At 36.6% G+C, this 21,069-nt stretch overlaps 1 protein-coding gene across 4 annotated transcripts in view; it reads right to left on the minus strand.

Moving 5' to 3' along the window:
* The window catches only part of FNBP1L (formin binding protein 1 like), a 58,142-nt gene that overhangs the window by 7,629 nt on the left and 29,444 nt on the right, over positions 1–21,069 (minus strand). For 2 of the 4 annotated variants that reach the window (XM_042030186.1, XM_042030185.1), the window contains exons 2-11: positions 20,941–21,056; positions 14,300–14,353; positions 12,661–12,808; positions 12,188–12,250; positions 10,800–10,904; positions 9,474–9,602; positions 7,291–7,437; positions 6,347–6,550; positions 3,883–4,041; positions 352–366 (exon numbers count right to left, since the gene is read on the minus strand). In XM_042030186.1, the coding sequence (XP_041886120.1) occupies positions 352–366; positions 3,883–4,041; positions 6,347–6,550; positions 7,291–7,437; positions 9,474–9,602; positions 10,800–10,904; positions 12,188–12,250; positions 12,661–12,808; positions 14,300–14,353; positions 20,941–21,056 (1,140 nt within the window). Of the gene's footprint in view, positions 1–351; positions 367–3,882; positions 4,042–6,346; positions 6,551–7,290; positions 7,438–9,473; positions 9,603–10,799; positions 10,905–12,187; positions 12,251–12,660; positions 12,809–14,299; positions 14,354–19,438; positions 19,458–20,940; positions 21,057–21,069 lie in introns of those variants that run through there. The other 2 variants (XM_042030188.1, XM_042030187.1) reach the window with 2 other exon arrangements.

Below are 21,069 nucleotides of genomic sequence, written 5' to 3' on the forward strand. Positions count from 1 at the left end.
TGCAGTATTCAATATTTCTTCTTTACACAAATTTTATGATCTTTTCATATACATATTTTATGCCAATTTTCCTGACAAAGAAAAATCACCAAATATTTCCATCATGACCAACTTGTGAATACTGGTCACCTCTAAAATTCCAAAATTGCAGATTTAGTTGCAGCCAGATTATAAGTCTAATTGCCTTACATTAAGCATGGATGATTAAGAAGACTGTGCATATGAGTGGAAAATCTGAAGATGTATTTCAGCACCTGACTTAAAGCAGTTATGATATGGAAACACTTTCAAAAGATTACTTTCATGCTATCTTAGCAGAAGTACAGCAGACAGATCAGCACACGGGCTTACCATCTTCACCGACCACTGCACAGTTCATTTGAAAACAAAAAGAAACGGGAAATTATTTACATGCAATGACCAGTTACAAAAATGACTAATGCCTAAAAATGTATTTTTAAAATATTACTTAAGGATCGACATTTTCATTTATAGAAAAAAAAACCTTTTAACTATAAGCACAATAAAAGAATTGCTTTAAGAATTACTGATTTAAAAAATACTAGGTGATAATGGGTACTTTAACTTACAAAATTCTAATACACAACTTCATTAAACTACTTTTGAATTTTAGTGTTCTGAATAAAGGGCTAAAGAGCCTTCTATTGTAGGAAAAGAAACACACACACAGCCAACATTGCACAAAATAGCAGAATTTGATGATGATGGACTGATCAGCCATATACAAATAATTTGTTAATCATAGCTCAAAATCCACTATGATCACTCTTGCAAATGTAATTTTTACAATGTATTTACTTTATTATCACAGTAGATCTAGAATAAATAAAGATATTTTTCAAGTCTAGAAGTAAGTAGTTTTACTTTCTGAAAACAGCATTGGTCATTGTTACCTAAAATTGTTTTTGTCCAGCTAAAAATGAAGACATTTAAAGAGTAAAGACTTTATCCTTAGAAGAAGCAAATAAAATATGGGTGCCAGGAGTTGAATCTTGGGTTTAACACTGACGGCATTTTGAAGATCTACCATTCTTTCAATGACTTGGACAACCCTTTCCAGAGGAACACCAAGCACCTTAGAAGACAGATATCTCAACTTCACTTTTGATCCTGAGCAATTGTTAAGGCTGTTGCTTGGGGCACACACACAAAATTAGAATTTCTTGCAATGATGGAAGTAAAGCACCTTCACAAATGATACTTTGGTAGGAAGCTCAAAGTCCAGAGATGCAAGATGACATAAACACATGACATCCTGTTCCCTTCAGAAAGAGTCTTCCAAGAATACACTGTTAAGGTTTACAGATCGCTGCTGACAATGCAGCTACTTTATATACCAAGTGGCATCAAACACAGACCTCTCACAGGCACTAACACTGTCTGCAATTGTTAAGATTTCAAAGGAGAAGCAGCAGCACATAGCAGCACTAATACAGCCAGTTACACTTGCTTACACCTTCTTTCAATAACCTACTCTACAGCTGCTGTTTGCTGCTCTTGCTCTACATCATGATAGGAAAATGTACTGCATGAAGCACAGAGTGGAGGGAGACTGGTTTTGTGATCTCCAGTGCCTTGAGTGAAATCTTGTACAGGGCATGTTAAACAAAATGACCAGTATGCTTCACTGCCTGATACATGCCAACTCATGGATAAAGCCTGGTAGGAGCAGGAGCAAATTAAATACCATTTTACATGGGCAGATAGTGATAGAACAAAGGGAAACATTTTTAAACTAAAAGAAGATAGATTTAGATTAGATGTTAGGAAAAAATTCTATATTCAGAGGGTGGTAAGGCACTGGAACAGTTGCCCAGAGCAGCTGTGGATGCCCCATCCCTGGCAGGTTCAAGGCCAGGCTGGACAGGGCTCTGAGCAGCCTGGTCTAGTGGAAGGTGTCCTGCCCATGGCAGGGGGTTGGAACAAGATGATCTTTGAGGTCCCTTCCAAACCAAACCTTTCTATGATTCTATGATTCAGTAGTTCTGCATGTCAGTACCACTTGGACATCATTTTTCAGGGACAAAACACATGGGAAACAGCTTCACATACTAGCAAATATTAAGCATTTAACCAAGGTATATTATAAAAGTAATACTGATCAATGAGATTAAAAAAAAAAATCCATTAGTAGTCCAGTATACATTTAAGTTGAAAAGACTTTAAAAATATGCAATAATGTGGTGTCTCTTAAAATGCTTGCAAGGAAATTCAAAATATAAAAAATTAAATGTTCATCTTGAAGATTTTACGGAGATTAACTCTTTAATAATTTGGCATGCTTGAGTTAATCTAGATCTGTAGGATATTAGTGATGCTTCCTAATGTTAAAGAATTATTAAATTTAAATTATTTAAAGAATGTATTAAATTAATTCAATTTTACAACATGAACAATATATTTTAAAAGTCAAATAAAGATATGGTTTCATTTTCCATTAGCATTCTGTAGTTGTTAGGAGATGATCTTTTGCTTCAGAAAGAGGTTCTAGAAGTAATGGTCCTACAAGGTGATGATTTGTAAGCCAGGAGTCAAAACATTTAGTGATCAACAAAATCGCGGCGTAATCAAGGCCTGTGCCATTTCAACAACCACCTAATCCAGGTAGTTCCTCACTGAGTGCTTGCTAAAGAAGAAACATTAGCTTCATGGCCAGACCAAATTATGATATAATGACTCAGGAGAGGAGAAGCTGTCCTCCATATAGACTTAGAGGACTACAAGAATCTTCTAAAAAATGGCAGTGCTAGAAAGGTTATTTCCAAGGTATCTGGGGGCCTGAAATTAGGTGCCACAACATGACTTAAAGATAAATAAAGTTTTAGCTGTAACTCATTCTGTTTCAGAATGACAACAAGGGTGCCCCTAAATTGTAACTTTACTGCAATAGAACACTTGTACCTTGATCTCCACATTACGTCAACAAGAGTCAACCATTCCTGATGCACATGAAACAGCAAGTCAATATTGTCTTGAAATACCAAAAAATTATTAATTATATGTAATCAAATGCATCCAATTACCTTATTATTTGGATCAATAAGTGTCACTAAACATACATAAACTGGGCAGCCTACACTTTTCTGATATAACAGGAAAGTGCCAGTACATTTATCACTAGTGCCATGAATGTTGCTAGGAAACCACTTAGTATTTCCCTTCTACTGACTTCCAGATAAATTCTATTTGCAGAATATGCCACTGTATTAGTAAATTAATTGAGAAGTCTCAGTGCCATTTGGTAGTAATTTTTTCAATAATTTTACCCAAAAGAACCTAGGACAAACAAGAGTGACTAATTAATCAGAAAATGCATTAAAATTTTAATGTTTGAAAAATTCAGTATTTCAAAATCTGCAATCACCATAAACTATAGCATTTGATGTACAAAAGAAATTAAATTCTCCCTTTTTAGTTCAGTGCCTCATAATCAACTTTTACTATTTTCAGTTCAAAGTCAGCAAATAAGACATCTGATCTGCCAGATGATTTTTGTGGTAACTGTATATCCAATGATAAATTACTGCAAAAATATGTTACATGATGGTAGGAAAACATTTGTGAATGTGAACAACAATGAAGAAAGGTATCAAACACATGCTGAGCACCCTCTTTATAACACCTTTCTTTTAGGCATGAGCATTTCAAATGTGATAAAGAATATTTCTACTTTATTTTATTTTTAATCTGGTTGGTAACTTCTGTATAGTATGAAAAAAGGACCCTAGAAGTGACCTTATAGCTAAAGTGTTACTTTTAGCCAAGTAAGCCTTATAATGAGGGTGAAGAGCATCAGAAAAGCCACATCACAAGCACACTGCTCATAGCCCATCATGCATTTCAACTTGTTATCAAACTTACCCCTCTTTTGAGGCTTCTGAAAGAAGGAATTCTGGGCTTCCCTGTTTTTATGTCACTCATGCAATAATGCACTGGTTCAATGGAGAATATGGGATACTGGGACCCATTAGGAGTACTGGATGTGTATAAACTAGTAGGGGTTAGGGGTGGGGATTGTGGCTAATGTGGAAATAAAGAAAGCAATAAATAAGCCAAATGTTCAAAGTGATTTTAAAATGAAAATTCTGTCTTACAAAATAAAATTTCCATCCAACACAGAAACAGCTTGTAACGTTCCAGACACATTCATACTATAACTGTATTGGGTTTAAAAGGTTTCTGTCATGAACTAATCTTCAGTTACAGGTTGCTGCAGACAATGAAGGAATATTCAAAAAAGCTTAGACTCAACACTGCCACAAGATCCTAACAAGATCCCAAAGTTCCCTGCCTCTTTTCTTAAAACAGAGCTCTGCTATTGCCAATTTAGTTACAGTCATTCTGGAAGCTCAAGCATTCCTGCTCACTACTTCCCCTTTCCCCCTATATTGAGGTACCCTACCAGGTTAGCCAAACCAGAAATATTTGGTGCACCTATGGAGAATGACTGAAAAAGTATTTTCAATCTCTGTAGTAAAGCTGGACTGACACAAAGCCCGCATGGCATTCTTAATATCATTACAAGAACTTCACCCCTTGTTTCAAATTGCTTCTCTCACTTTTTGTCTCTCATACCTCTGCTGTTCTTTCCCAGTTCAATGTTCCCCTACTGTTTCCACTGCTGCACAACTAATTCCCTTTACAAAAGGTTTTTATGTCTCTGACAACATTAAAAATAGGCAAAGGAATACCTGCAAGTCAAGACCAGCCATAGTTTCAGCTAAATGAGGGCCCAAAGGCCACCCTGAATACCCCAGCTGTAGTAAACCAGCTAATTTTATAATAGATAATTTAAGAATATATTTTAAAGCCTGTGGATAGTATTTGGAATTAAATATGTATCTTTCAGTAAGTATTTTGCTCCCAGCTGCTGTTTTGTAGAACACTCCTCCATCCTCCTCAAAAACAGGTAAAAAACAGGGACAAAATCTTTCATTTCATCCAGGTCCTTAAGGAAGGGATGCATGTAGCATGTACACACATATGTATACCTGTGACTCCACACAGAAAACAGTGAGGCTGACTCCCTGAATGCTACACACAAAGTGAGTGAACTGGGGAGAAGAAAGAGTAGGGCAAGCCTTGTCAGATTCTTTCAGCTGTCATCACACTAAGGGATTTCCTATAACTACAGTACATGCCAAGGTCCAGACTGAAACCAGTGTACATTTACATACTCTCCAAACTCTCAGAAAGATGTCTTGTGGTCAAACTGGCAATTGTGATCTAATTTCAGAATAGGCTGAATCTCACCCACCTCTGTGGACAAATGCAATATATATGCCCATCTATTAATGCATTTAAACTGTTATGAATCATTAATTATATTGCATGAAAAGTAAACAATCAGTTTTAACACAGCTGGAGTTACATAATATACTGAGGATAGAATAAAGAATCAGCTGTATCCTTCCTTTCTGTAAAGACCTACTTTATCACAATACTATCAAGTGGAAAATAAGTCCTACCATTAAGAAGCTCTAAGAACAGTTTCCTGTAATAAATGACAAGAACTGGCTTGGAGCATTAAAATAACCTCACAGAAATTTGTGGGAATCATTAAAATGGCCCACTGATTTGCTCCAATACTAAATAAAGATATAGCATAAAATTTAAGTATGTATATATTCCATTATTCATTTATATAGGTAATGCATGTATTGACAACCTTTTTTGTTGATCCATGAAGGCATCTTGCATAGAAATTGTTAATTGTAACTCATAAGATAACAAAGGAGTAATTTCTATACTTTCAATTTTTTCCTGAGCATAGGAGTATTTTTCCCTATTTCATAGTAATATTTCTTCTAAGACATTTACCTTTATGGAGCTCCCACAGTACGTTTTACCAATGACATATTATAAACTTCAATGTTTTCAGAGAAAACTAGCAGCAGGTATAATAAAATACTAGGGGTTGCTTTTTGTGTCAGACAGATCTGAAGTCTGCCCAATTCCGAAGCATTTTCTCCCTCCCCATATGTTTACATTTACAATTAACACCTTTCCTATGCAACTGCAGAAAGTCTTTACAGTATCTTAGAAACATTACAGTAATGGGAAGCTACTTTTATCGAATAACTATTAAAAATGTCCCCAGACACAAATCACTAGAAGAAAAACTGAAAAACTTCCCCAGTGACAACTTGATTTTTAACATGGTAAGTACTCAACGCACTCAAACCTTCAGATCTCCTTACACATACTTTAGAAGACATTGGCAGGCAAGGGGAAGATTTTTTTTTTTAAATACATAAATTGCTGCTTCCATGTACTCTAAATGTTCAAATCTTAATTTTCCAAATAGTAATTTCTCAATTGTTACCTTTGGTTTCTTTCCAAATAGCCACAGCTTTCCTTTAGCCTTGCCGACTGTTGTTTTTGTATCAATTCTCATTCCCTCTTGCTTTGGTGTACTGATGGTTCCATCAGAGATAGTTCTGTAAATATTCTGACTGTAGTCTTCAAATGGAAAATCTCCAGGAGGTTCAAAACCAGATTTGAAGCAGTCTATCACTAGTTGAGAGTCCTAAACATAGGACATTAAGGAGTTTAAAAAGCAAACCCATCAAGAACCAGAGAGAAAACAGGGAGACAAATTTTTCATTTAATTGCAGAGATGGGAAAGTAAGAGCGAGCTTAAAACACACACTTTTGGACAGAGCAAGTTAAGGTAACAACATTCTTTTATCTCAGCAGTGTTCACGAGTGCATAGCAAAGCATACTCTGCTATTCAGAATATTCCAGCAAATACTTCCTGACGGTTATCACAAATTCAAAACAGGACATGCTTTAGGGCCAAACTACTTTCCACCTTTTAATCTTTCAACATTGGCACTGAAATGAAGACAGAATTAAGAAACTAGATGCAGTAAACTATAATAGGACTATAATCCTGCTGCAGTCAAACAGCATACAGAATGATACTTTGTTAACGAAACACCCTTTACATGTCTTAATACCACATACAGGGGAAAATACCGACCACACTGGTATTCCAGGATATTTCAGGATAACCAAAATAATGTGTCCAAAAGCACACCCAGTGAGAATGTGTCAAAGACATTCAGATCCCACAAAATCAATAAAGCAGGAAGAGTGCAGACGTGATCACTTCTGCTGAAATCAAAGTAACAACACTTTCCAAGCAAATGTTTGACAACAGAAAGATAAATGTACAAGGTAAGGCAGTCTTTCCCCTCTCCACAGCTTCTGTATCAGTCAAATTGCTCACATACATTTAAAAAAAGTTACTCAGTTCTACTTACTCTATGTTCATCAACTGATTTTGCTGCAAGGATCATCCCTTCTAAGCATTTTGAGATAATTGGAATAACCTTGCGCTCAGAGTCAGCAAAGCCTTTGTAACATTCACTAAGTTTGATAGTCCTTCTTTCATCCATTTCTTGAAGTTGCTGCAAGAGCAAAGAAAGATAAAGCTTTCATTTACAGGTTTTTTCCCTCCTTGATCCTGACATATGCAGTTACCATGGTCACCATGGTGAGGGACAGAATTTCTGTGCCTTCGCAGTATTTTTATTTGCTTAACAAAACAGAACTTAAAAATCCTTTCAGACATAGACTTAAGACGCCCAGAACAATAGTTCTGAAGAGTTTATGCTCTTTGGTTTCTAAAAATTATGTAAAGGACTGGACTTTCTTTCCCTTCTTTTATAAAGCACATGTACAGTGTTTACAGGCAAGTGTTTGAAGTCTTTGTTTCATGCAAAAATGAAAACCACAGTGAATAAATTTTACTGATTTCTACATCTCCTCATTCTCCTTCTAGTTCCAAGTAATTCCTCTCTGGTCATAAAGATCTCCATCTTGCTTTTATTTTTATACCTTCCAAGAAATACCAGTGATTAAAAAAATAGGAAAAATAAGAAAAAATAAAATTATCAGCAGTTTTGACACTCTGATTTTAAATACAAACCATTTCCTTTAGAAGTGTGCAAGAAAATAAAGATAAGAACATCATTACGTAAGATTTGCAATAACAGTTTACTGGAACAGAAAAAAGAATAAATTAAAGAAAAATATTATTAAGATAATAGCCCTGGACCTTTCACCTGAATGCAGAAAAAAACCCACAAAACCAAAAATCAGTAACATATATACCAAGAGGTTGTCAAAAACTGGTTAAGAAGTTGGATCTTTCCTGTATCTACACTAAGGCAGATGTCTCAAACAGTATTCAATTTCATCTCTCCAAAACAAAACCACCTAGACATGCTAAACCCCTCTCCAAGGTTTTCCCATAGAATGTTACCAAATACTTGCAATGAAGTAATAAAAGTGTAGTCCCAAGAGAAAGCAGGACTAGGCCTTTCTGCTCTTACTGTAGAGTTCAAAAAATGTGAGTAATATCTTACAATGATAATGGATTTTAACCCTAGAGAAATAAAGGCAGTAAAGCAAAAGTCTGGTCCAAGCTACAAAGATGATCAGCCTGTTTGTCCTGGGAGCTGACTCCGGTTCTTGGATCAGTGTGTTAAAGTCAGACCTACTGGAGTGCTGCTTAACAGCTAAAATATTAGAAAATTCTTTAATAAGCCAAAGCAATCTTCTCCTGTGAATCCTAGACCTTCTAGTAAGGAATTTTAAAAAAAAATATGAGCTGACTTGTGCTTCTGGAAAATATCAAACATACTTAAGTTGGTATACCTTCAAATAAAGCCCATGTTTCACCTTCCATTTCCTCACTCCCTGTCTCAGTATCAGTTCCCACTCCTATTTCCCAAATGGCTGAAGGTACATGCCAACACACTTTTGAACTCTCCTCACCTGACACCCCCAACTACTTTAAACTGGTTTTCTAGTTTTGCAAAGTCCCTGTTTTTGAAAGAATGCTAAAAAATCTTAATAGTTACATAAAGCATCTCAAGAAATCCCCACTTTAGATGCAAAGTATTGATCTTTAACTTTTTTAATTGTTTAGAAAGATCTGTGGATTGCTGGTAACACAGATGACTAACTGGGGGCTGGAAAGGGTGCTGGATCTTCTGCTAGCCATGCATGAGATCCATTAAACCACAGTCACCGTTAGCTCCCTTCTTTCCTTCACCTCTGCCAGAGGCAGAGCATACACGCACACATACAAGTATCCTGAGAACCAGTGATCAACCCTTAACAGAATTATTAAGTGTTTGCTGTCACCCAGATGTCTCAAATGTTTATTTTGCCAGATCCTTTCAGAAATATTTAAACAAAGAGTCTATAAAGTATAAAAACTTAAAGAAAATGCAACCAAGCATTTTCATTAGAAATCTAAGCATTAGTATGGTAAGCAGTCTCATGAAAAAAACACAAGTTGTCTCAAGATTATGGTAATTTCTTGATAAAATGATCCACTAAAATAAAAAAAAATTAATTTTTCCAAGTTTTTAATTTTAAAGTCTACTTCTCTTTAGAAAAGGATCAGACATACTTTATCTGTTAATCATTTTACCTTGTAAATCTGAGGAATGACAATGTAGTAGTGTTTGTGCTGTTCCCCATTAAAATTCTGTAGTTGTGCAGCATACTCATTTTTGTTTTCATCAGCCATATGTGTGCGCAGGTTTAACTGTTGCTTAGCCTGGTAGGAAAGTGTTATCAGGTTAAAGGTGTGGTGCTTTTCAGTGACACACAGCATTATCTTATGTTATCAACTATACAAGAACACTGGTCACAAGTCATCAAAACTGACATCCTTGTAACTGAAATAAAAGAATGTAAGATTTCACATACACTGACACTCCAAAACCTCATTTGTTTTATACAGAGAAAGAAATTACCATTGTAGTTCCCTTAGCCAGGCTGCTCAAATGCATATCCTAAAAAACACAAGATCCCAAATACCAGACAGCTGCCTGTTTAAGGAAGACAGCACAGCCATCCAGAGGGACTGCCATGAACTTCAACAAGGCCAAGCGTGAAGCCCTGCGTGTGAGTTGGGGCAATCCCAAGCACTAACACAGGCAGAGAGAATGGGTTGAGAGCAGCCCTGAGGGGAACGACCTGGGGGTCCTTGCAATGTACACTCACAGCCCAGAAAGCCAACCCTACCCTGGGTTCCATCAAAAGCAGTGTGGCCAGTGGGTCAAGCGAGCTGCCTCTGCCCCTCTGCTCAGCACTCCTAAGACCCCACCTGGAGCACCCTCAGCACAGGATGGAAATGGACCTGCTGGGAAGAGTTCAGACATAAAGATCATCAGAGAGCTGGAGCATCTCTCCTATGAAGACAGGATGAGATAGTTAGGAGATCTTCAGCCTGGAGAAGCAGAGGCTTTGGGGACACCTTAAAGCCCCTTCCAGTACCTAAAAGGGGTCTACAAGAAAGCTGGAGAGGGACTTTTTACAAGGGCATGTAGTGACAGGACAAGGGGGAATAACTTTAAACTCACAGCCAGCAAGTTTAAATTAGACATTAGGAAAAAACTGTTCACTTTGAGGGTGCTGAGGCACTGGAGCAGAGCAGCTGTGGATGCCCCATCCCTGCCAGTGTTCAAGGTCAGGCTGAATGGGGTTTGAGCAACCTGGTCCAGTGGAAGCTGTCCCTGCCCATGGCCAGGGAATCTTCAAGGTCCCTTCCAACCCAAACCATTCTGATTCTGAAGCATACTCCTTTCCTGTGCTGTCTTACATAACACTGTAACTTTGATTTTGCACATAATAAGTAAGCATATTTTACACACAAATTTTATACATTCAATGAATATTGTTTCAGTACTGATGATTTACATGGAAATGAAATATCATTGACAATAAAGAAAAGAAAAGCCACTGCCCTTACCTTCTCAACATCAGCCTTTGTCGCATTAGTGTCATTGTCCAGTCGTTCATAGCTTTGCTGTGCCTTCTCTGCCTCTCTGCATTCTCTCTCAAATTTCTTTTTGCTCTACAAAAGGCACAAACTTACTGCTTCAACAGCCACTATTTCCATTTGGTAATGTATGTTAACTCTGAATTCTAAATATCAAAGCTTCCGTTTAGGAATCTTAAATTCACTAAGTATCTTTAAATGAGCACATTGTTAGCACAGCAAGTAGGTCAACCAAATTATTTTGAAGGCAGTCTGAAGGATGTATCTACACTACAATTATCATCAGTATTCACGTCAAGTGGCACAGCTGTAGGTAGCACAGACAACAGTATTCTGTATACTTGATGTTCCATATATGCAGCTATTGTCAAGACAACTGCTGTAGGAAAAATTTTTGCAGCTCCAGAAGTTAACATCTCCAGAGAGAAAGTGCAACTGAGTCTCTGAGCTCCTGCTTCACAGCAAAGTCAGGCAGCTGAGGTTAGTGTGTCCCTTAAAGGCATCTAAATGCATTTAAAAGACTGACTTTGCACTCAGGTAAATGCAAGGCACACAAAGAAACTGTTTGTCTGAGGTGAACTCTGGGAATTCAAGATTATCTCGGTGAAGAGTGATAACATCTACAACTACCACATCTGCTTCTGTTCTGATCCTCTGATGATGAATTAAACTCTTTGACATAACAGTGAAGCAAGATCCTACCCATCTGGGATGACAACAATAAAACAGAAAATCACCTCTCCAGTATTGCTTCACAATAATCTGAATGAAAGATATAATGAATTTTTAAGACAGAAAACCAGAACATCAGAATGCATCTTGAACAGACTTGGTTGAATATCCTCCTATCTTTAAAAGCATTTCTTTCAAGAAAAAGAAGCTTATAATCTGTCCTAGAAATTATATCTTCCTGCATTTCTCTGTTAAATAGTAATTCTACCTCCTGAAAGTACAATAGCCTATAGTGGTATTCTTGAATATATCTTATGTAACAAGCCCTCAAGCTCAAGACAAATTCAGTGACTTAAGATTTCATCTTCATATAAATAAACTGTCATTTTTAGTAGCCCAAGGAGAAGCAACCGAAGTCTGTACCCATGTTAAAACCAGATTCCTTTATGCTGGATAAAAGCCAAGGCTTCACTCAAACATACACACAGAAGCTGTTTACAGGAGATTTTTTTTTAACCAGGGAACTGTAAATACACTGAACTGTATTTTGGATGTCACTAAGTTACTTGGACATTAAGTAATACAGCTAAATATTAAATCTAAGCAAGACAGATGAAAACAGTTCCATATACAGACTGTATATCTTATTTAAGTTCAACAGGAATAAAATCCAAACACAAACTCACATTATCCATCTGTTTCCAGCACATGTCCAGATACTGCTGAGCCTTTCGCCCTTCCTGAAGATGCTAAAAACACCACAAATAAGTTAAATTTGCCTGTATTTTTAGTATTATTACCATTCATTAGTCCCTGCTCTAGTTGACAGCCTATGATGTGCAGTATCTTCCACAAGCTACCTGTACTCTTTGGAAGATATTACTAAACACGTAAGAATAGTATCACAGATACTGGGGTACACTGGCAAGAAAAAGTTCACTAGTGAGCACTCTCTTCCTAAGATACTAATTTTTAGGTTTAATAACTGTATTATAGTATATAATATTATATATTATATTATAGAATAAATGTGTGTTATAAATGTATTACAAAACCTATGTATTGCCATGTTCATCAAAATGGGTAAACAAATACATCAGTTCGTTAAAAGACACACATTTTGATATCCTATTTTCAAATTTAAAAATACAAAAATTACCATTTTTCTCTCAGTTTTTAGATCATGAGAATATCTCATCAATTCTCCATACACTCTGTGTCCCATCTCTTCTGCGACTACTTCTCGTTGTCCTGCATAGTCATTCAACTCATTGAGGATGTTAAAAAAGGCAATACACGACGTAAACCTGACAGAAAGCACACACACACAAACAAACATACACAAAAAGTTAAACAGCTTTTTTAAATACACTTCTCTCAGTATAGTCTGTACTCCTGATTAGATAATAAAATCACAGACATTTTACGATAAACCTTATCTTAATGCTGAGTTAAGAGTAGAAACACAAGCTGGGAAAGCCTATGTTAAGCCTAGCACGTACTACATGTTGCAATGTCTCTTCAAATACATTTTATAAGAATATGGGGTTTGTGGATGGAAAAGAAAGAAGAAAAATACTACCTGGCAAGCCCTGTGGTATAGTGGTATCTCCTAAGCTGCCCAGTGAGAGGCCTGAGCTTGGGAACGGATACATACGTCCCTAGGCTCGGAGGCTGAGCTTGCTGCAGAGATGATGTACTTGGTAGTCTTGAGGGTGGAACATGCCAATCATCCCACTCCTATGCATCCCGATGGATGTTCTACACAACAAGTTTGCTATCAGCTCTGGAGACAGCTGCCTGTTTGCCTGCCCACCTCCTGGCTGGAAGTAAGGTGCCACTATGGCTGGCACTAAAAAGGGGGGAAGAGGAGGGGCAAAGGGTAGAAAGTGTGTGTGGAAGGGAAGAAAGGAAAAAAAAAAAAAACAGGCACCACATTAAAATATACATCTTTCTCTCTTTTAACTATGGAATACTGCCATTTCCATAGGCTTGGCTTTTGGGAATTTCAAATGCCACTCTAGCACTGGAAAGCCTATTCCCTGAGGTCCAGGATTTTTACATAGTTAAAAGAGTTAGAAGAAATCCTACTGTGAATTCTTAGGCACTCTGCACAGCATGTGCTCTGGCTGCAACCTGGAACTTGTCCACTTTTTTTATTTCCTAAGACTTACCCCTAAAAAAAAAAAAAGTACTGTGCTTTTTCAAATAAATTTTTTAAATGGCTATGGAGACGGACAGCAAAACAAGCACATTTCTGATAAATAAAGTTGTTTAGCACAAATTGTTCCTCCACCATTAGACATTCACTTATTCTGTCTCCAGAGTCAAAGCAAGTCAGCATTTTAAGAGCTCTTCTTGCCCAAAACATGACAATTTCGTGTACACTCAGGTCTCAATATAGAGATGCACAGCTACATTTGTATTGTCATAAAAATGTACAGAAAAACTAAGCAGAAAACCAAAGCCTAAGGACACACACTTGCTTTTCTTTAACAAAAAATACCAGACTGTACACAGCAAGCTAAACTTCTGCTTTCAAATTTTCAGTTACCTAAAGATTAATTTGGAAGGGAACAAGTACAATGTGCCACGTTTACTACACTAAAATACCAATAGGAGTAGATAAAGGTTTTATGCTTAAGAATTACAGCAGAACTATTAGAAGCCAAGCACAGTTCTTTCATTGTCATCACCAATTAAATACTTTATCTTAAAAAAAAAAAAATCCATAAAAGGGCAGCATATACTGTTAGTTCTCACTTTTTACACATAGAACTTGAAATGGACATTTTTACCTGGGCTCCTCATCTTTTGGTGAACGTTTAGGACAGTACTTCTTAACCAGATTTCTATTAAGGAAGAATAAAAAAAGATACTATTTTAGAGTCTCTTTTGAGAAGATGCACACAGACAACTGCATGAACAAATTATTTCTGTTTAATGTTCTATGAACAAATCTATTCCCTCTGTCAATTTATAAGGGTCCTTTAGATAACACAAGGCAGGAATCTATGGTATTATCAAAGTTTTAAGTCACTTTGACCTAGAACAATTTGTAACTATTTTAAAACTTCTATTGCAGTGACTAGATATAAAATGAAGAGTTCTTTATTTAACATCGTTTTCACGCATGCAGAAGGCAGCAGCAGACGAGGACAAGGCCAATGTATGATCACTGTGTAACACACGGACAGTGCACACTGTGTGCTGTGCCATAAGCACCAAACTCCATGCCTGAATTAAGCTTTGAGTGCAGATTCAGGTCAAAAATTTTAACCACAGTATTTCCAAATCTTCAATAAGGACATGTCCAGAACAAGAGAGGCAACGTCTCTTTTCAGAAAAAAATTTTACAATTTGTCCTACCACCAGCATTGCAAAAATATCAGGGTTTTAGAAACTAAGCAAATCTCTAGAAGACAATCCACAGGAGCAGCACTTAACAGAGTATCACAGCCCAATTTTTGAGAACATCGATATGAAATAATCTGCTTATCATAGAATGCAGGAAAAAAAGGAATGGAGAAGACAAGATTCTAGGAGGGGAAAAAACCTGGCATCCATGTTTGTGTATTTCATCCCACTGTCTCTCTGTAACTTCAGTTGTTAAAATTGTGAACTACCTTACCATTAAAATAAGGGTGTTAATTCTGCTTTCATTTAAAATAACCTTGTACAGTTTCTCAAATCTATTTATCTGGAAGTCATCTCTATGGCACAAGAGACCACATAGTGAGATTATGTCCAGTCACAAAGTATACACCAAAATATGAGCAGCGAGCTGGTGTGCAAATAGTAAGCTTGGATCTTTTGTCTGTTTCCATACCCTCTGAGACTACAACCAAAAAAATGCAACCATGATAAGAAAGCCAGGTCCTTTTTGTATTAATATGCACTAAGAAACTGAATAAACACTGACTTTCAAAAAACTATCTACACATTTCATAGTAACCTCCTTACTGAAGGTCCAGCAAGAATCTCTTCTTGCTATCCCCAGAACCCACTGTCTGTTGTAACATTCTACTTGGTATGGATTAAATGCAGACATTTTGATAGGAAAATGCATAAACACAATTGAAAAATATAGTAATATTCACTAAGTAACTTCCCTGTGTTCCATTTTCCCTTACATTTCTGCTTTGCTCCTCACTGCTTATTAATGAATAGGAAATTCCTAAAATTCATCTTATTATTATTCAGAAGGTGAAATGCATAACACACATACAATGCTGTAGCTAAGCAACCATGCACGAGCCTTTTCAAGGGAAGATCTTCAGAGTTGTTAAAAATGAGAAAAAAAAAGACTTACTAAAGCCATACAGTTCAAAATCGCAGAAGCGTCATAAATACAGATTATTTACTAGCATGCTGATTTCTGTTCTGGTTTCATCTTTAATGCAATTGTTTACTATTTCTAGCAAGACAAATATTATATAATCCCTTCTCCTAGTAACAGCCAGTTTCATTTGTCAATCCTATCTACCTTTGGATCAAAGGAACATACAGGTTTGAGACACTGTGATCAGGATTTAACAGCACAAGGTACAGTCATCAAAGACAAAAAATATGAAATGACAAGCAAATGCAGGTTTTAAAGATCAAAGAAAAAGACAGTGTTCATGTGAACGATTAAGCACAGATGGCTTTTCCAATAAGTGAATACCAATACCTAATCAAAACAGAGATATTAAATTTAAATCTTTGAAAAAGCACAGGTTAACAAGCAGCCAGTATGAGCATGGATTTGAAGAGTGAAGCATTATTTCAAAGTTGACACTTTTAAGGGGGCATAACATTCTCTGACATTTCAATCCTAATCCATGCCTAATTATCAGAATCCAGATATGGATCTGGACTAGTTTATAAGAAAACTGTACAAGTAATTGCTGACCATCAGAACAGAAACAAATCTACAAGATTAATTTCTTTGCTTCCTAAGAGAAGTGCAGCTGATGACACTTTAATCCTCTTTGGAAGTAAAATTTTGATGACTTCTATCACACTCTGTCTTACAGCCAGCCATTTGGAAGCAGATTTTATACAGGATTAACCACATCCAATTGTGCTGCTCCCATAATTTTATTAACCTCACTTCTTGGTATAAATTGGTCTCAGGTCAACACCAGCGAGACAGAAACCTGATTTTTAAGAGAAGTACCACCTCAGTCACCTAAGCAGATGTTTCAAAAAGCACTCCAGTTGATAAAAATTACTCATAGTCATGTACATAGAACATCTACACAAAATTTTACAGACGTGTAAGAACTGTGTTTATCAACTCAAAACTAAGTTTTCTTCAGTCAATTAATACAGCACATAAAGAACAGAAGCAGCAGCATCAACATAGTACAATTCCTATTAAGTTAGCACCTCAGGTACTGTGGTACCTGCTTATACTAAACCACTACAGCCTCTATATCATATTATAAATGAGCCTGGTAACAAACTTTTTTTGTTTTCATAAGTAGCTAAATCTGCAGTAAGTACTTAAAAGCATTTCCTATTGTCTTGGTTTGAGACACCTATTTACATGTAAAGTAATAGTTTCAATACAATTCTGATGTCTTCAGTGACTGCATACCAGTATTATGGACTGGGGGAAAACAGTAACAATTAACTGTATTTAGTAACATCTCATCTGAAAAAGTTTTAACTGGAGCAATCAATCTTAAAAAATTGTAACCTGGCCTTCAAGTTTACAAAGCTGAATATCCTTGGAACCATTAAGAAACCACATGTTTAAGATTATGGAAACATGACTATAAACAAAACCTGCCACAACTGTATTTGAATAGTAATGAGAAGTGTAAAATCTCAGCTCCAATCAAAGGAAGAGAATTTTGAGAAATCACATGTGGTGATAATGTGTGTTCCCAACTTTACATTTGAACTTACACCCATTTCAAAAATGTTTCCAAAATTGTGCATCTAAAAATGTGGAAACTGTGTCTCAGTTTGACTAGACATATGCGTACATTAATACTGTATTTATAAAAATAACACTTATACACAACAGTATGGAGAAGGAACATGAAAAATAGAATTGACCAGAGTAGCCAGACATCTCCAGAGATCACAATGCAAAATTTAAAGAGCAACAAACAGCTCATGAACAATCATAGCTATTTGCTTTAAACCAACAATAGAGAAGCTGATCATATTCAGAAGTTTTATTCTGCCTGGCAGTTTCACTTCCAGCTGCAGGTATAACTTGTATTACTGCCTAACATCACAGGAAGTGGAACTCCTCTGTCTGCTCAAGTGTCATCATGCTTCAGACAGGACAAAAAGGGAGTGAACCTCCAGAAGAATTATTTTGTGTGTAATGATGTGGAAGTAAACCAGACTTTCACTCTGCTGTTTTTAAGAAACAATTCTGATCATCAGCAGCATCTGAGAATTCAATTTAAAAAGTCAGTCAAGAGCCCAGTAGTTTGGCACATATGAAATCTAATTTTTTCCAGTTACAAAATACAAACAAATTCAACAGTCATATCATTAAAATTGAATGTGTTAATGTACAATGTACCCTGCGGTATCTTTGTCCTGATTCGCATCCTTGTAACCCAGTAACAGCCTGTAATAACCTTTGCAAACCTTCGGGTAACACATTAGTTGAGACCTATGCTACATAAAACTTTAGATTTTCCTTTAAGTTACCTCAAACAAAACCAATTTAAACTTCCTTTTTTTTGTTCCAGAACACATTATGTTGCAGGCAAAGACAAGACAAGCTAGGGTGGTTTTTTCCTCCACAGACAATTGAGGATTCTTCAATTTTTCTTATAATTTTTTCAGTATCAAAGAATAGCAAGGAATGACTTGTAACCTAAAACCAGTATTTGAAAAAGTTATCACTTCTGGAATTACTTGGCAATCATGAGCTGCAAACACCTGCATATAGTAAGAATATAGTGAGTTTGCTCAAACGGCTTCTCATATGCTGCACATGCATCACTTGCCATCTCCTAGAAGACTTGGAAGGGCTGTTGCACCTGGGAAAGGCTCATCACCAAGTTGTGACAGTATAAAGACAAATAGTTTTCAAAATGCAAGGGTATACGCAAAGGGAATGTGAATTTCTGCCAGGAGGTGGACTCTAATTTGTGAAAGCTTAAGAAAAATTCACTCAAGTTTTCATCCTTGGATTTAAGTTATGAGAATAAGATCCATCAATGATCTCAACAGAATATTCATGGTCCACACTGAAACCAAAACAGAAAAAAATACCACCATACATCACTTAGCTTTATCTCCTGGCTAAACTTGGCTTTTCTTGGTCTCCCATCCAAGTACTAAGAGAGCCACAGATCTACCAAGAGGTGACTGCCTGCTCTACTGTTTATACTCTACTAACCAAGAGCATAATTCATCTCAGTTATAAAGTTCATTATGAAAAGATTCTCAAAACTGTTTTTCAAATTGTTTTCCATTACAAAAGGAAGAAACAGTGATATACTAGAAATTTCCATTAGGGATATTAATATCTATCTCACAGGCCATATGCAGCCAATGTTAAAATTCACCAGAACCACAGTCCATCCCACAAGATCTTCTCTCTCAGAAGTTCCCAGGAGCAAGATGCAGGATGGCTAACTCTTCTGAAGGTGACAATTTTGCTTGATCTCAATCCCCCCTGGGCCTCATAACTATTTTACATAATTAAAAACAGTGAGTGTCCTCAGGAGGAATGAGGGCTGAAATCAAGTTGTCATCATGAGACAGTTCACTACTAAACAGTCAAGTCTCCTCCAAAGAATACACATGCAAGAATATCAAAGAGTAGCTTCACAAATTGTCTACTGGCAGAAAATCAGTCACCCTCTGAAGTATGTGCTGTCCAGACCCTCACTGGAAGCAGGCAGGAAGTGCATGCATGCACTGTATAGCATGTGTGCAGCAAGACCTGTTCTTCCCAGAACTGTCATACTTACTGCACAAGGAGTCACTCCAGTCATCTGACAGAAGGGGTGCTCGACAAAACTCTTTCATTTTTGAAAGACACTTCAAGAAAAATCAATAGTTTTACCCAGAGTAAAATGCTGAACAGAGAAAATTTCCTATTTTTAGTCAAATCCTGAAGTAATAATGTGGTGTCTCATCTTGCTAGCCGTGGAATGAACCGTTAAATACAATTAAGCAAAATGACACTTGCTAATACTATTTAAGGAAAATATCTTGATAGATCTGTGGAAATAAAACATATTTCTATTTTTAAACAGAAAACTGAAAACAAATCGAAACAAGGCTGCAAACTGTGCTGCGCATGCTTCCAACTTTCCCTTACCTCCTTAGATTCTTCTATACCAGCTTTGTAAAAGTGGTATTTATTTTCTTCCTTTTAAGAAAAAAATTCCTTCAGTAAAGCAATGGGTTATTACATTAGGTGAATATATACAACTGGATGAAAAGAAACTGATAAAGAAATCAAAAAGGAAATGAGCAGCCCAGATAGAGAACATCCATATCCTCAGCTGTGAACCCTATTACTGTGTTAATGAAGAAGGATTTCTCAGCTCTCTATCTGGTAACAATCTGTTTTGCAAATGATGAGATGATGGAAGAAACCACAGGAGAGAAGTTGCTATCAGTTTCAGTCTTGACAAGGGTAGGCAGCAGCTTCAGCTGAATCCCCAAAGGAATTCAAAACAGTGAAGATGATGGTGAAGGCAAAGCTGGCAGTGAATGCCAAGTTCACAGGAGAATCTTACTTTAAATTTTATTCTTCACGCACTGAGTGCACCTTTTGGTAAAAATCAACCTATTTTATTCTGAAGAAATAACTTTATTCTGAAGCAGTCATTTCATGGCTGCTACTCTCCTTGTATGATCCCTGAAGGGAAATTCCTATCGGACCTAAAAGATGTTTCACTTGGCAGCTACAGAACAGAGGTAAGACAAAGGGTGGCTGGGTTACAGTCTCACCCAAAGGGACAAGACCTGCTATGGAAAGGGTGTGCTATAAGGACAGGAAGGTCTTGTTGTTTGCTCAAGTTCTCCTCAATTACTTCACTCAGATTGCTTAACACAATGTATTGTAGCTCTTGCCAATTCAACATGAGAAATTAATTAGTAGCAGAGGCACACACACACACAAGTGTAGATAGAGATAATGCACTTTACAGCAAACATGCTGATAGTCAGTGCAAAAAATCACTATGGTTTTCCTTATTTTGAATCTTTAATTTTAAGTCTTAAATCTTTTTAGTTCAAAGATCTGAAGGGTGGGTGGGAGAGAAGAGTGGGAGAGAAGGCAAAAACACCCAAAGATAATTTTCTGGTTTAGACTGGTCTGTCGTGAAAACAGCTAGTGATGTAATTCACTGTGTAAATGAAAAACAGTCATTAATCACTACATTTCATACTTGCCCATCATCTGATACAGTGATTTTAAGTAACTGCTAAGATCCTTTTGCAAAGAAAAAAAAAATCTTACCTCAGTTGTTTTGCATAGTTTTGCTCAATTTCTATCCTTTCTTTTACAAATTTTGCGTATTTCTCCAAGAAGTCAATGCCCCACTGTGTATGCTTGTCCAAGTTATCAAACTGATCCTTTAAAAACAAA

Source organism: Corvus kubaryi, unplaced genomic scaffold, assembly GCF_017639235.1.
Source record: "Corvus kubaryi isolate FWS band 111438036 unplaced genomic scaffold, C.kubaryi_AGA036_p1.0 37334, whole genome shotgun sequence".
Taxonomy (NCBI): Eukaryota; Metazoa; Chordata; class Aves; order Passeriformes; family Corvidae; genus Corvus; species Corvus kubaryi.